Genomic DNA, 16,676 nt, shown 5'->3' with positions numbered 1-16,676 from the left:
CAACTTTTTGAGACATAGATGTCCTAAATTGCCCTGAAGTCAAGATTTTTAGTTTACAATGTCAGGACAAAATAAGTACTGACTAATCTCTAAATAGCATGCGCCACCAAAAGAAAAGAATTGCAAACTCCCAACAAAAGTATTTTGATTCCTGGAAGCAATCTCTACCAAAGCCTCTAGAAGGCCCATCAGGATGGCAGGGAACACTAAATTGAGGAAGTTAACCAGAATCATATTCCAATAATCCCAACATATCCAAGGGTAATATCCAAAGAGTCAAAAATATATAATACTGTTTACAATTCAAGAATTAGAATACTTAAGTTTGAAAATGTTCGAAGATAAAAGATTTCTAAACGATTTTAAGTTTCAGCAACAATCAATCGGTACTCTTAAGTAAGGTCTCACTGCTTTTCTCTGCCCTTTGTTCATTTGCTCCACCTACAAAAGATAGATAAATAAATGATTCAGTAAAAAAAAAAAACTTAAAAACCCTTTTAAGATGTCAAGCACTAAGATCAGGACCATCTTTCATTATATGATGAGTCAACCGCATGGTACTAATACTGAAATAGAGATTGAGGATATGACAAAAAACACAAATAAAAAGACAAAATAACTAGAATACAACATTTCTAAATGACTTGATAAACATCAGCTCCATCTTCACAAAGTGGTGGTCAGGTTATAAGCTCAAGAATCACTTGAAGGCAGGCATCATCTAATACACGACACACTACAATTATTTAAAACGTATTGTCAAACAAATGAATTAAAAATTTAGTAAGTCATGACCATTGGAGGTGTGCAACCTAAACGAATATGTTGAATTTCATTATCCGAAGAAAGCTATCAAGTGTTTTAACTACATGGAATCGCACAGAATGACAACTATGAGACTGAACTGAGCATCAAGGATTTCAAATTAACAACATGAAAGAGATGCGCGCATGTAAAAATGCATGAACAGGGGGCTCAATGCACTGATTATACACACACAGACTTCATCAGTAAAGGATCCTAATCATAAAAGCAACATCCATTGATTCAAGTGAATGATCATGAGAGACTAAGCTAATTCAAAGATTAACACTAATGAATCAAAAAGCAGTGACAATGACTCATTACAAATTAAAATAGAGAAGACCAAAACCCAGGCAAATCATGATTTATTCGGCAGAACTATCCTCTAATCATAGCAACTACCTTATTCATATCAAAGCACAAAAATTCATAGCCATCTTGATATCCATAGTTATCACTTCAGACATAAAATCACACAAGCAGAATATAACAAGTAAACAGAATACATCAGCTTATGTTATCCAAGTTTTATCTGTCCCTTGTATCAAAGTAAATATTAAGATTCCAAACTTCGAAAAATTGGTTAGAAAAGGAAGATTCAACCACAGAAACATATAAAATTTGGGACTCACGCATGTGGTTCTATCATGTACCTTGCAATCATATTTTTCTTTTTCATGCGCTTTTTATGCTGGGACCAGTCAGCAGTAATTTTACTTAATTTCACATTTATCATCTTCTTGAAAGCCAAAGAAGAATGTAGAAGCCTGTGGTTATAGTTATTTCTACAACTGTAATAATGAGTCTTGGAGGCCTGCCTTTAAGATGATTCATACAGTTTTTCAAATGGTTTTTACTAAGATGGCTTCAACGAACCCGAGGATTACCAACTTGAAGTTGGTGAATGAAAAAGAGAGAAAAGCTACTAATTTTGCTGTTCAAAACAAAAAATTTGGCCAAAGGCTGCTTATGTTTTTGAATAACGAGAAATCACGTTATTCAGCTAGTTTACAGGTGCAAACCTAAGGTCTATAACCAATGAAGGAAGATATCCAACTCTAACTAGATAGAATATAGATCAACAAAGTTAATTCAGTGGATCCTATAAGAAAACAACTTATTTAATCTTATTCAGAATTCCCTCACTAATAACACCAGTAGAATCTTCTGCTGGTTCATTTCTCGGAATGCCCCTTTGTCTCCTTATCAAAAAAAAATAAAAATCTTCTCACTGTTGCCCTCATTTTTGTTGACAACATAGAATAATCAACCAGTAGTAGTTGGATTAAGCACTAAAGAGTAATTCCATTATGGTAAAACCAGAACCATAGAAAGTAGAAACTTTATTCCATTTATTGCATTTGAATATATAACAGAAGAGGTCGCTTGAATCATAAAAATTGACAAACTTTAAAACATACCTGAGGGGACTGATGATGGAAGTGGAGCATTTGAAAACCAGGACAACAGGCTTGGAAACGAGCAATGAATTGTAGATGTTTAAGAAACTTAAACGCTACATTAGTGGACCACAAAGTCACCAGACAAAATGGTCACGAAATTCTGATGGGACTAATTCATATATCCCTTCATGCTCATTACGAGAGTGGTCTTACTATATTTGTGTGTTGGGGGGGGGGGGGGGGTATGTTGCAGTAACATTTTGCTCAAGATTTTGATGGATTCAAAAAAAAAAATGATTTCGATCAGAAAACCTGCAGACAAACAAATAAACAAACCAGCAAAAATATGCCATCTTTCAACTCTTTCATTAACATTCAGTTTCAAGAAACCTCTCACATGATATGCAGAACACAAGATAAAAGAACACATCGTAGGTCAAGAATGTTCAGCTTGCTTGCTCTAAATCACCTTCTTAAAGCAACGCACAGTTTGATGAATAATTCAATTGTTTAATCAAATGCCTCCTGTTACTGCTGTCAACTACAATAGTTGGATTTACATTTGTGCACAAAAATTATACGACACCTGCTCTGGAAACAACAGAAAATGGAGGAAAACTATCTGTTAGGCTGGAAAAGAATGCTTCAAATAATTTACGTGTATCCAAAGACCTGAAAGAGAAGCTTCCTGCCACTTACTTGAACTTGTTAATCTAGCATAAGTAACGGCAGTTGGGATGATATAACCTGTAAGAAAATGAAGCAATTCAGCTTAGAACTTTAAGGGAAAAAACAACACGAAAAATTATTAAATTTAAAGCAATTCAGAATATGATAGTTGCTCTCCAATTGATGTTAGTCCCAAGAGGTTCATTTGGTTTCTCACACAAATTTCTTAGATGCATGGAGGATGGTCTAATAAGATTGAGACATTCTAAGGTATAAAAGAGAGACTAAAGCTACACAAACAACCCTTATCAAATAGTAATATGCTGAAGTTAAAAATGTAATAAAACTAATGAGGTTGCACATGCTTCTAAGCTGTCAGGAAATAGACTAAGAGACTATGAGCATGTGCAGATTTGTTTGAAAGTTGTCAAGAAGAAAAAAAAAACTGACTTCCAAGAAATGAGTAGATAACATCATAAATAGATGATTTTATATCAGTCAAGACATTTTCAAAGTTCAGTATGACTAAAAGATGTTTGTTGGACACAAAGACTCAGATGGAATGGAACCCAATGATTATTAAAACCGTTAGATCATAAGGCAGCAGCACTGTCAGAATGCCACTGCGATGAAATATCAAGGTGATGATCAGCAGAAACCAATGTAGTCCACTTGTTCCCTAAACAGTAACCATAGACCTCATTTCAACCAAGATAATGCTTCTCTTACAAATGCCAATCAAGGATTGAAAAACTAAAGTGGAGAAAATTGTCATCGGAAATACCTCAAAAGTACTGTCAAATTGTAAGATTCTTGAACACGGAAAAAACCAGGATCTCTTTGGTTTAGACTTAAAAGCAAAACAAGGAGAGAGTGATTGTTTTTATTAACTAGAACAAAGATATAGCAATAAAGAAATCCAGGATTCAATCTTGTTTCTATGTATAACATTGCAGCTCCTCTATTGGCGCCTATATAACGTTAAGCAAGATATAAGAGAATAGCAACAAAGAAAAGTATTTTTTTTCCTGGAACTTTAATAAAGAAAAGTCTTGGAGGACATATATTAAACAGACACATAGTCAAAAAAAGTAAGGGGGCTTTAGTAAAGTAATTTGCAAAATGAAGGAAAAACAAAGTACAGAACTTGCCTGCTACTTGTCTACTAATGTTTATGTCTGGACATTATGGACTTGACCAAGTCCAATATCCGAACATAGTCATAAAATAGGGAAGACTCTTTGCCTTCAAGCCCATCCCTGCTCACTCTGTTACTGCCTGCAAGGTTATTGCACGGGCTTCCACCAATTACCAAATCAAATCCTCCAAATGACTCTATCAGTTGCTCCAAGCGGTCTCCATTCAGCTGCTGCACATCGTTAAAATGTATAAGGTTCCCTCTCTGATTAGTTTGCTCCCACCAGCTTCTCACAATATCCCTGTTGACTTCAGATTTTTCCACAGAAACCACTGTGTTTAGTGGAATACCAAGACGATAAAGAGCAACTTCACCACCGCCAATTCCAGAGAAGAGTGATAAGACATTGATACCACCGGGAAACAAGTCTTTCAATACCGACAAATGGTATGCCACAGTGTCAACCTAATCGAAATGATCGATCCAAGTATCATGTCAAAAGTTATTCTAACAAAGAAAAGAAATTGAATAAGCCAATAAAAGGAGTAGCTTCACTATATTTAACAAACCCAAGTTCATGGGGAAAAGGGGAAGGAGGGAGAAAATAATAAGACATAGATATCAGTGAAATAAAAAAGAAAGAAGGTTAGGCTAACCTGGAATGAATTACCAAGCGACTTGTATCTATCGGTCCTACTTATACCACCTCCCCTAGTATGGTTCTTTGGAAATCCCAGTAGCATTTCAACTTCATCAGGCTCCAAAGGAGCAACTTTGTTTCTCCCAACCCACACCAAATTCCACTTCCGACATTGATCAAGAACAAACTTCTGAACTCTCATTGGTGGCTCACCATCAAAGTCCTCCACAGCTTTCCTAATCCTATTCGTCAATTGTGCACTTCCAATGGCTGTTTGCAAACAATTTAACTTTGTCCGTGGATCCCAAGATGGCCACCATTTCTTCGATAGGGGAAGTGCCTCATGAATGGTACGTGGGGCAAGTGGAAACAAAGGAAATCTATTTTCAACCGGCAGATTATGAATATAACCCCTTTTTCTTGCAGCAGCACAAAAATATTTGGAGTCGACAAACTCTGGCTCAATATCGTACAAAAATCTAGAAATTGTGTCCCACACACCCTTTGGAGCTAGAGCCACATTTTCATAGTAGAAAAACGGGGGTCCAACAGCTTGCTCGGGAAGAGTTCTTCGAACCATTGCTGGAAGTGGTTCGGTAGGAACCCCAAACCCAATCATAGGTTTGGGCAAACGAATTGTCTCTTCCTCAAAAATTGCCTTTGCCTTTTTTCTTTTGCACAATTCATTGTACATCTTCCTCTTCTTGTATCCACCACTACCATTCAATATATGATTCAGTTTTGGCTGTCACAATGGAAGGAAAAAAACATCAATCCTATGGAAAATGACACTGCAAATTTGCAATTATAAATGCAAACAAAGTTGGGCAGATTGTTAGTTCGCATGAGTCCATTTCACAATACTGCGAGGGGAAAGCAGACCTTTACATCTTCTGGCAGATAGACATCTTCTGCTCTAGCCATTTGAGCAGCACATATGAAATCTGTCAATTCAGCAACCGATGCTTCTGGACCTAGAAAGTTGTGAATAGGACATTAATAACCTAGAAATGAAATTAAAAAAAGGTGCTACAGTTCTAATAAGATATCCAGGAATATCGTAGTGTCAATAAGCAGATTTTGTTCTAAATACATAACTAGGAACTCAACAGAGTAGCATCTAACCTAGAACTTGCATGAATAAGATTTCTTCCGCCATTGATAAAATCTTAGCATAATTAATACATATCAAAAGCTAAACTAAATGTCTAATCAGATAAAAAGATTTAGATAACATTAGTTATGTAGAGGACAATGCACTATTTAATATACGAACCACATCTCTCCATTGCTATGGAAGCCTCTTCCGCGGGGTATCCCATACTTGCCAGGAACAATAAAGTCTGCTCTTTTTCAGACGAAGAACTGCTCTCAACTTTCACGTAGCATTGTTTAGCAGAATTCTATCACAGTTGCAAAAGGAAAATGTTAGAAAAGCTTTATATAATTGTGCCCAGAAAACTTGTAACAACATTCAGGACCAGCAAAAATCTTAAGTGGTAAAAAAAGTACAAGTTGATGCATAAATACGTGAGACAGAAGGTTCTTTAAGCCCCAAAAATAGTGAGCAGCTAAAAATTAATTTCGAGTCACACTCGTCCAACTTTCAGAACTACTTTTACAGGTCACCGTCTCCTCATTTGGAGAAATTACTCCCAAACAAACCACTTCTATGTCTCCCCAAATCCTAAATTAAAAGAAAAATGAAAATATCTTGTGCATCCTCCAACTGGAAGAACCTGATGGCTGTCAAAGCTGAAAATCACAAATACCTTTAATTTTATTTTGTAGTTGTCCGCAAATTTGTAAAACTAAACCACCTCATATTACTTATATAATCTAGCAGGAAAAGAAGCCATGGGTGTTCAAAAATACCATATCACTGATATTGCATTACACAAATGACTGTTACAAAGATCAAAAAGGTGCCCGAACAAAAAAATGGCTAAATGTATCTTTTGAACAAATAGAAACCAGATAGAATATTTCCTATGCCACAGTTAGACACTGAAAAGAAAAATAGAGAATGGCGTATGATTGAGGATAACATACTCTACAGCTATCTGAGTCGGAGGACCAACTATCTTCCTCATACACATCATCCAGTAAGTTCTCATTGTATTCAGAAGAGCTATCATCAGAATTAATGCAGGGTTGAGGGCTAGCACTGGGTTGTTCTTCGGGAGAGTCTTCAAGGGCCTGCAACATCCAAAGACAAATGAAAAGTATGAATGGATGATTAATACTGCTAAAATTTATGCAAAGACCAGAATTTTTCTATTTTTATTTCCTCCTCTTTTGGAGATGGTTTGGGGGTTGTGGGGGGGTTGTTAGTATTAGAGGGTCATTACTTGTGAAAAAATGGAAGGAGAAGTCATGCATATTCTTAATACAGTTCAAGCTTGCTAACAGAGTTGTGCAGACCGGACAAAGAACAATTGACATCATTCTTTGCACAGTCAACACCTAGGAATCCAGTGTTCACATGGCCCAATCTCTACATTAATAGGTGTCACCATCTCATTTAAAACCCTGATTGATCTTAACTTTACTTGGAACATGTAAATGAGCTTCTCTCTATAAACCATCTTATGCAAGTGGTGGCATCTATAGGCAACAACTATTAGAAGAACAAAAGGTAGTTGCCAAATGAGGGGTGGATTGAACCATCTTCATTCCCTCAGACAGTGACCTATTACAAAATATAATATAAGCAGTTTGAAAACAATGAGGCAGACATTACGCACCTTGAATGTCAAAAGAGCATCCAACACCAAATCTGAATCTTCTCCTGCGTCCAAAGTCACATAACATAAATGCCACGAAAGAAAAATCAAAATTTTTAGTTGTATAAAAACTAGTCATATTCAAATACCATTTTGCTCTATTGCTTTTGCAATAGATGCTTCAGGAAATCCCATCACTACAAACTGCTGAATGAACTTGGACTGACAGGGTACTGATGATGAGCTTGCCTTCAGGTAAGAGAACAAGAATTGACCATAAGTTGAGATGCAATGGTATGAACTATTTTTTTTTTCCTTTTTTGGGGGTTAAAAACGATGTCCTTGACAAGAAGTATCAGTAGGTATCAACATAGGCTTAAAGCATTTACCTCCCCATCACATCTAACAGTATGTTGTCCAGTAGTTCTTAAATCCATGCATGAGGAAAATGTTGTGTCCTGTATTTCCTGTATTTCTAATTCATCTTCAGTATCCCAGTCAATGTTGTCATTGTCTTCTCCAGAAAGATTGTTGTCCTGCACGGGATTGAAACAAGAAATACAAACAAACAATAAATGTTTTTCCTCCATTTATCAAAAATCTGAATAAAAAAGGAACATATAATTTCTTTTCTGATTTATTAGAACAGAAGGAATTCAAAAACTTGCAGTGTAAGGGAATTGAGAAACGAGCTAAATTTACCATTTCTCAAGGTAAGCCTGAAAACGAACTCCGAATTGTTAAGCACCCTACAAAACACCAGAAGGTAAACGTGAATTACTGTCATTAAAGCTCCACAGATCAATCATCAAAGCTAAAAGTTAGCCCATCATATCTCACACAAAAAACTCAAAAACAAAAGTTTCTTCATGTCTTGATATTGAAGCAGGAGGATATAGCACTTAAGTTCTTTCCTGTTGGACACAAAACACAACTTCAAAAGAATATACATGATACCTTCTTCAATTAATTAACATAAGTACAAAAAGCAATTTCCAATCCCATTCACTATACCAAGGCCTATATCGAAAAGGAAATGAAGAGACTTTGCTCCTAGATTTATTTTTTCCTTTGATCATATGACTTTCCTCCTAAATTTAAGCATGTATCGTTCAGTATTATAATTTTTCGCTATTGAATTATTTAACATGCTCTCTTAATCAAAGTTTTGATGACGAAAAGGACAAGTTAATTATTTGTGATGTTAGAATAAGAGGGATTGAAGAACTAATACCATGCCCTTTATGTTTTCACTTCATAATCGTTCATGCTTTAATCTGGGTCCTATTTACATAATTTCCAATATATTTGCATTTTTAAGTTCATATTTGATTTCGACTTGAATTGCATTTCGACTTGGCTTGCAACTCATCCAAATTTAAAAAAGAGGCCGCCTCAAACAGGTTTTGTTTGATGGAATCAATGACACAAATCATAAGAGAACAAGATCGTATGCCTCCTACTGATTCCTCTTTGGCACCAACATTGGCAGTGGGATAATACTAACATCAATATGACCAGGTCTATGAAGACTTAACTTAAAAAGGTTAGTCCTGAAGAACTCTCCATGGAATTGTTAAACTATTGATTCTTTCCAATTTACTTCTGTTAGAAACAATTCAAATGTGCATCCAAAACAACCCCAAAAATTGTCGAGCTTTCTCAAACCTTCAAAACCTCCTACTTGCCTGCTGTTTCACCCTTAAAAAAATGGCAAGACTTAAAATAGTTTTCACTATCATTTAGGTTCAATGATTATAGAGGAACCACAGTTTCCTACACAAATATGGTAAAAGTTCCCCAAATATTACAAACAGGATATTCATCCTCATGAAGAGCTTGAAGAAGTTGCAGAATTCTCATAAATAGCTTAAACTACTCGAGGGAGGGGGTAATTAATTATCCTGTGATTTGGAAGAACAGTCACGGTGAAACATGATAAAAAGGGATTTCATAAGCCCATGTTCACCTTTCAACAACCATCCAGCAGGAGATGATTGAAAGTTTATCAAGGCTGCCTCCTTTTTATTATCTTGAAAACTTAGGGATACAATTTTTCCTTTTCTAAGCTTGTTCTCTACAATATTCTAGAGATACCAAGAGTGCTAACAAGTACTCAACTCAAGATAGAAGCAATTTTAAACATGTTATGCCACGTGAAGACTGTCATGGGCGGCTTTCCAGCCATGCCCCATGCCCCATGACCCCTTGGACGCGCCCAATGGAGTCCTGGCAAGCCTCCCAACGCCTAGCGCCAAAGACGGCCCCGTGGTCTTGGCCGCGCCATGTGACAAGCGCGCATGTGCCTATGTCGCCCCACCGATAGCCCTCGCCAGCGCCCAGCCGCAGACAGATGCCAACAGCGCCGCACGCGCAGACTCTGATGCTAAAGACAAGGTTGTTGCCAACGGACCTGCTTCTACTTTGTAGGAATCCAAGTCCTTTTCATTGTAAATATAGAGTAGTTTGACTTCATGTATTTCCATTATGTCTCTCTAGCTTAGTTAGGTCTTGTACTGGAACTTTGGTTTATTTTTTTAAGCATTATTAGGGGGGATCAAGCATTCAAACTTTCTAGCAAGCAAACAATTCTCTGTACTGGTGTCTCTCCCCCTCGACACCGTGTTGCTTTTCTGTAATAGCTTTCATTAATGCAATCAAGTTTTTTTTCATTCTCAATTCTCTTTTCTCTTCTCTCAATTGCTCTTGACATTGGTTTTCCGTACGGCACTGACAGTCTCGTCTAGCGTACGAAGGGGACCCCAGTTAACGGATAGTAACTGCATGGACATCGGTTGCTTAGCCTTACATCGCCCTTCCAACGAATCTCAGGAAGGCGCCGCGTAACAAGACATATGCAGCATTGACCAAAATAAGTGCTGACAAGTAACTTGTCTCAAAAATAGATTATTAGCTCACTGAAAATGGCTTCCACAGATATTTGAAGAAATTGAAAGAATCTAGTCCCAAACATGCAGATAACCAATATGATATTTTAGCAAAGACCTAGTTTCCTTTTCAAAGACAACAACACTGCAGTGCTTCTATTTTCATCTCTCACCCTCCAACCAAAGCCGGCAATATAGATTGTACAAGTCGAGGCATAAATAGAAAATATAAAACAAACCAACTTTACAAGCCAAGGCACAGTAGAAGAGCGACAAAAAGAAGCAAAACTTGTGAATTTCTTACAAAGTTGGGGTTCATTCAACTTCAAAGGAACAAGGAGATACAAATTGGACCAAGTCTTAAAGAAGAAATCCATAATTTCAAGCAATCTGATACTGTGATATTGCATGTTTTGTATTTAATATGATTCATTTGAACCTTGTCGCACTGTTACAATTCAAACAATCATATAGTGACATTCCATCTTTTGTATTACACCTTCTAAAGACCTAAAGATTGATTATTTTCCTCAATATGTACAAAGAGTGGGACAAGATTCAAATGATACATCTACATCTTTACTAGCACATAGTAATTAGCATGGCAACATCAATCACTTTGTACCGAAGTGTCCCAAAAATATAACATTTCAATTTTCAATAGCAACATTGAAAAAGACGGTATAAATAATATTTCCATACGATATGGTCACTAAAAGACACATTAATTTGAACTATTCAAGGGGAGGCGCGTAGATTTGGTGCAAACTATTTTTTATAATCTTGTCAATTTCTTATCCTTTTTGAAAAGACAAACCTAACCCCATACCTTCAACAAGAAAAAAGGCAATACAACCACAATAGTATAAATACAATTTTGTATCTTCTATTTAACTCTCATCTTCGGCCCTCCCATGCTATACATTTTTCTTCTGAATATCTATAAATTTTCCTCCTGGCTTAAAAGAACGAAAATATCTTTATTAGAAAAATTTTCTTTTCTCGCATCATATTCATCTCATGCTATCTAGTAAAAGGAAGAAGAGAGAAAAAAAATTGTTTATGTAGTTAATATTTTGTGCTTGTATATGAAGAGTGATACACCAAGTGATAGACGAAAAAACAAAATAAATTGCATGGAAATATAGTTCTTACTTCTTAGAAAGCTTTGTTTTTCCTATCACAGACAGCATGTTCGACATTAGACTTTTGGTGGCACTTTGATACCTAAGTTAAGCGGTTAGGGTGCAAATTACCAAGAGGTTAAAATGTTAGGCAAGAAATGTCCTAATATTCTCATTATATACGTTATATAAACTCATAATCATAGCTATGTCAAGGTATCTTTTTGTGTCTGTTTTTCTCATTATATGTAATCAGTTATAGCTGTAGTGAGCATCCTGTTTGTTGTATTTTAACATATATCATTTTTTTTAGATTGTAACATCGTTTTCTTAGGTCCATAACACATTAGTTGCAAAAATAATGCAAAAATGCATAAGAATGCACCACTAGGTTCCAGTAGTCTCATTCAGCTTAAGCATTTGCCTTCTGCAACTAATACAAATCTAAACAAATGCAGATAGAACATCCGACAAGAATTTTAATGCAAAATTAGTTCTTTTTGGAGTCAACTTCTGCAAATGGGGGATTAGTCTTGTTTTTCATAATAATTTTGAAATAGAACTTCAATTTCCCCAAAAATTCCAAGCAGACAAAAATTAGGTTTTTCCAACATTCATCACCCATTACAAGTAAGAAGATGACCAAAAAGATTTAAAACCATTAAACTTACCCGAGAATCTTTGGCGATCAAGGTCGTCAGCAACTTTGAGCTATATCAGAAATCTTCTTAATATCCTGCATTACCCAACATCTCAGACCAAAAACAGTTAAAAATTAGGAAAAAGAAAACCCACAGTTTAGGCAAATTCAAAATCCCAAAAAAAAAGGTTCTTTCGTTTACAAGTGAAAATGATAAGAGAAAGATATACATACAGGAGAATCAAGAGTGAAGGAAGAAGAGACTTAAGGAGAGATTCTTGTAGTGTGAGGGTTAGGAGGACAGTGAGCCAGAGAGATATGAATTCGATATGTGGAGTTTAATGTGATTATTTTACTTGAGTGGGACGAACAGGGGTAAATTTGAGAAATCATCTGCTTGACTTTGTGAAACTATTCTTTGCTCTATGTGTCAAAAGTATTTGTATTTTCCAACAGATTTTTCTATAATTTGTAATTTTGTTAGCAGAAACTGAAGTCACTTTTGTCTATTTAACAGAAGAACTGAACTCACTTTTGTCTATTTAATAGGAGAAACTGAACTCACTTCTGTGCTTTGTTTCACCCATCAGGGTTTTGCAATAGTGTTAGATTTCTCATAGGTCACTCACACAAAAAAGGAGGGATGAGACACTTTTTGTAGTACAGAGATGCAGCTGATCCAGGCTCAATGTTAGTTGTTTATGTTGGCTTGACAACTGTTTCTTCTTTTGCCCCAAAGCTGATGCATCATGGGTTGCTACCTAATACACTAATGGATGCAATTGAGGAGGGGTACCAAACTTCAGCAACTTATAGTAAGCAAACAAAATTCTTCTCTTCTTTTTGCCACAGAGCTGATGCATCTAGTTTGTCGTATGGGTGATGTGTATAATCATGTCTTTTGACAATAGCTTCTTACAGTAGCTTCTTACTTTACTAATAACAAATTTGTACAATTCTCTTATGCATCAACAAACAAATTACAAATTTATATTCTTCATGGTTGTGAGTTCGAGTCACCCCAAGAACAAGGTGGGGAGTTCTTGGAGGGAGGGAGCCGAGGGTCTATCGGAAACATCCTCTCTACCCCAGGGTAGGGGTAAGGCCTGCGTACACACTACCCTCCCCAAACCCCACTAGTGGGATTATACTGGGTTGTTGTTGTTGTTGTTGTATATTCTTCATGACTTTTACAGTTCAAAATCAGAGACAAAAGATAAGGTTCGCTGTCATGGAGTTACTGGCTTCATGAAAGTTTCCTCTATATCTACTTGCTTCCAGTTTAAACTTAAAGATGAATTGTACAAGTGAGCAAATCTCTAGCTGACAATTTTATAAGAAACCATCTCATCTCTATCCTTGTAGCTTCCTTTGGTGAATGTTTCTAAGAATCTACAATTGGCATACCAAAGCCTGGGGGTGGTGTATGGGGATTTGAGCACTTCACCACTTTAGATCTATATGAGTATGAGGTTTAGAAGGAACTTGCAAGACTGAGAGGTAGATGAATTTCAGAACTTGCTCGGACTGCTTCATAGCCAATAAGTTTCACAAGATAGACATGATGCATGGAGATGGGGCGACGGGGAAAATGGCAGTTTCCCATTAAGTCTTATTATGGGTAGCTACTATCTAGGGAGAAGTCGCCTTCCCACATAATTCGGTATGGATTCCTAGGGTACCAAGAATGTTGTGCTTCTTTACTTGGCTAGCTACAAGAGGGGTGATTTTGACGGCGGAGAATTTGAGAAAGAGAAAGGTTACTTGTGTTAGTCGGTGCTTCATATGTAAAGAATCAGGAGAAGACGTGAACCACCTCCTTTTACATTGCCGGATGGCATCTTATTTGTGGGGACAAATTTTGAGTTGGTTTGGTATAGAGTGGGTGATGTCGGGCACGGTTAAGGAAACTATGTTTAGTTGGGCCTTTAGAAGACGGAAGAGAAGATGAAGGGCTTGGAATGTTGCTCCTCTTGCACTTGTGGTTTGTTTGGAGTGAGGAATAGTAGAGCTTTTGATGGAGTAGAAAAAGATCTTGTATACCTGAGGAGTAGCCTCTTTTCCCTTATTTGGTGCACCCATGAAGTTCCTATTTGTATAGAAGATTGGGTGTCATTCGTAGAAAACCATGTCCTTTTGTAAGGTTTTCTACTTTTTGGTTACTCCTTGTATATTTTCCCTTTTTAATGAAATTATTATCAAAGAAAAAGATCTATATATTTGTGAGGAAGTTGCTGGATTATCAGAGTCCAAAAGAATTACAGTACATTTTGGTTAAACATATGGACAATGTCTCTTATTCAGTTATGCCTTTGCTAAAACATGTATGTTTCTATTGATTACAATTTACAAATGGCAATTGTGAAGATATGTTAAAAGAGGACTAATTAATGCCTGCCAAGCTTGATCGTGTTTGATAATTGTGCTAGACTATTCCCAGGTACTGTTTGTTCTGTGCTTTCTGGTTTGTAGACATGCAAATTTTAGTCTACTGCCCGACCAACAAGTGGCTGATGGGCTGCTTCATCCACACCATATTTAGCATTAACGAAATTTGAGGAAGCATAAGAAGTCAGGTAGAGTTCTACTTATAGTTGTATTACTGGGGGCTTGCATGGTTATACATGATAGTATTCTAATGCCTGCATTTGTTATGTTGGTAATTTTAAAAGCATTTGCTTTTTTATCATCTCAACAACAACAAAAATGTTCTTCCCAGTTGGAGAATGATTAAAATGTAATAAAGAATCTCCCCATACTTTTCACACCCAAATAAAACCTTAACTTGTCCCCAAAAAAAAAAAAGATTACACAGAAGCTAGTATATCTTGGATAAAAAAAGATTCTTGGTTTCTAATAAAAACTGACATTTCCCAGGTTCATACTTTAAGATTTAAGAAGCACACAAAAAACTTGATATGTGAACCTAAGCATATATTTGTATCTTAAAATCTATGTTAACTTTCTTATAAAATGAATGGAAAAACTCCAATAATAGCCTAATTTTGATCAGTGTTCACTCTTTAGTTTCCTTTTTAGAGTATCCTTCATATTTCAGTTTGCCAGCATAAGCACTTAATGGGAGAAATTTGGGGATGTTTTTTCTCCATATAATCCTATATATTTTGCCACGGTGCACTAAGTCAAACACTAGACAAGAATTTTAATGCAAAAATTAGTTCTTTTTGGAGTCAATTTCTGCAATTGAGGGATTAGGTTTTGTTTTTTTCCTATCAATTTTGAAATAAAGCTTCAATTGCACCTAAAAATTTAACATGCAGACAAAAATTAGGTTTTTCGACATTCATTACTGATTACAAGTAAGCAAACGAGTGAATATTTTAAAAGCATAAAAATTACCGGAGAATTTTTGACGATCAAGGTCGTCAAGCAACTTTAAGCTATATGAGAAATCTTCTTAATATCCTGCATTACCCAAAAACCCAGACATAAAAGAAAGTTAAAAAATTAGGATTAAAAAACCACAGTTTCAGCAAATTCAAAAACCCAAAAAAAAAAAAGGTTCTTTCGTTTACAGAGTGAAAATGAAAAGAGAAAGATATACCAGAGATATTTGATTAGAGAGTGAAGAGTGAACAAGGAAGATGAAGGAGATTTTGTTGTGGAGTGAGAGTTAGGAGGACAATGAGTCAGAGAGATTCCTTGAATTCGATATGTGGATTTTAACGCATTACTCTTTACTTGAGAGTTGAGAGGGACGAACAGGGGTAATTTTGAAAAACCATCTCTTCAGCCAGGGGCAAGATAGTCTTTTGGCTTTGTGATCCACGTGTAATTACATCCCTTCCATTTTATGTGCCATAATAATTCACAGTTTAGTATCGATACGAGGATTTATCGAAAATAATTTTTTTATATTTACAAGAAGGGATAAAATGTGCCTACATAGTATATACTATTATTTTCAGATCCCACTATAAATATTTTGAATAAAATTTATATAATTAGAAATTATGTAAAAATAAAATAAGCCATAATAATTAATTTTTCAAAGTATTTATAAAAATATGATCAAATAAAACTATTTTAACTCTGTCACATCAAGTGGGTGAATTTAGGAGATTCTATATTAATATAGTATAGACGGGAATAAAATGATTGTTAATAATAACGTTCTTTTTTTTATTATTTACTGGTAGTATGGTACCATCTTTTTTATCTGCTACTTTATTAAAAAATATCATTCTCAATATTTGTCACTTAAAAGATCAAGATACATTGTAATATTTATTCCAATTTAATCGTTATCATTAAAAGTCATATAGCCATTAATTACTTATTTGATAGATAATAGTTATTCGGTCAAACATCAATTAATGCAATTAAATAATATTTTTAATTAATATGTCAAAACTTTAAATGACAGATAGAAAGAACAAGAAACACTATATGTGGGGAAGCAAGTGAAAAGAAAGTAAAATGAATTCTATACTCTCCAGAGTAGACATTGGACCTGACATCACTGCAATTATTATTCTCAATAAGAGTGCCCTACTTATTTCTTGTGAAATTACTCTTGTGTCCTGTTTGAATAAAAGTACTCCCTCCCATCAATTTTAAATAATTTTTTTGGTTATTTTTCACACATATTAAGAAATTCATATTTTAGAATTAATTAATAAT

The 16,676-nt window shown here is 35.5% G+C and overlaps 1 protein-coding gene across 4 annotated transcripts; it reads right to left on the bottom strand.

The window, feature by feature from the left end:
* Nucleotides 1-211: 211 nt before the first annotated feature.
* Nucleotides 212-15,727, bottom strand: LOC104090696 (DNA (cytosine-5)-methyltransferase DRM2). 4 transcript variants are annotated; one of them, XM_009595863.4, is made up of 15 exons: nt 15,598-15,727; nt 15,393-15,458; nt 12,064-12,128; nt 8,083-8,129; nt 7,770-7,916; nt 7,530-7,629; nt 7,402-7,445; nt 6,707-6,853; nt 5,931-6,057; nt 5,537-5,628; nt 4,671-5,399; nt 4,028-4,479; nt 2,907-2,954; nt 2,677-2,798; nt 212-441 (listed from the first exon to the last, which is right to left on the bottom strand). In XM_009595863.4, exons 4-12 carry the CDS (start codon nt 8,083-8,085, stop codon nt 4,042-4,044), a joined length of 1,827 nt encoding a protein of 608 aa, XP_009594158.1. In that variant the 5' UTR covers nt 8,086-8,129; nt 12,064-12,128; nt 15,393-15,458; nt 15,598-15,727; the 3' UTR covers nt 212-441; nt 2,677-2,798; nt 2,907-2,954; nt 4,028-4,041. The 4 variants fall into 4 exon arrangements, with proteins under 4 accessions (XP_009594158.1, XP_009594159.1, XP_018624479.1 ...); XM_009595864.4 differs by having other exon boundaries at nt 2,677-2,793; XM_018768963.3 differs by lacking the exon at nt 12,064-12,128.
* Between the last annotated feature and the right edge of the window lie 949 nt (nt 15,728-16,676).

Source organism: Nicotiana tomentosiformis, chromosome 12 (genome assembly GCF_000390325.3).
Source record: "Nicotiana tomentosiformis chromosome 12, ASM39032v3, whole genome shotgun sequence".
NCBI lineage: Eukaryota > Viridiplantae > Streptophyta > Magnoliopsida > Solanales > Solanaceae > Nicotiana > Nicotiana tomentosiformis.
Note: the sequence above shows the minus strand (reverse complement) of the source record. Positions and strands in the feature narration are given on the sequence as shown.

Excerpts from the sequence above, each read along its gene's own strand:
- LOC104090696 (XM_009595863.4), bottom strand. Across the intron at positions 6,854-7,401 it reads ATGCTCTTTTGACATTCAAG|GCCCTTGAAGACTCTCCCGA; the intron begins GTGCGTAATGTC and ends TGGATGTTGCAG. Across the intron at positions 5,400-5,536 it reads ATCTGCCAGAAGATGTAAAG|CCAAAACTGAATCATATATT; the intron begins GTCTGCTTTCCC and ends CCATTGTGACAG.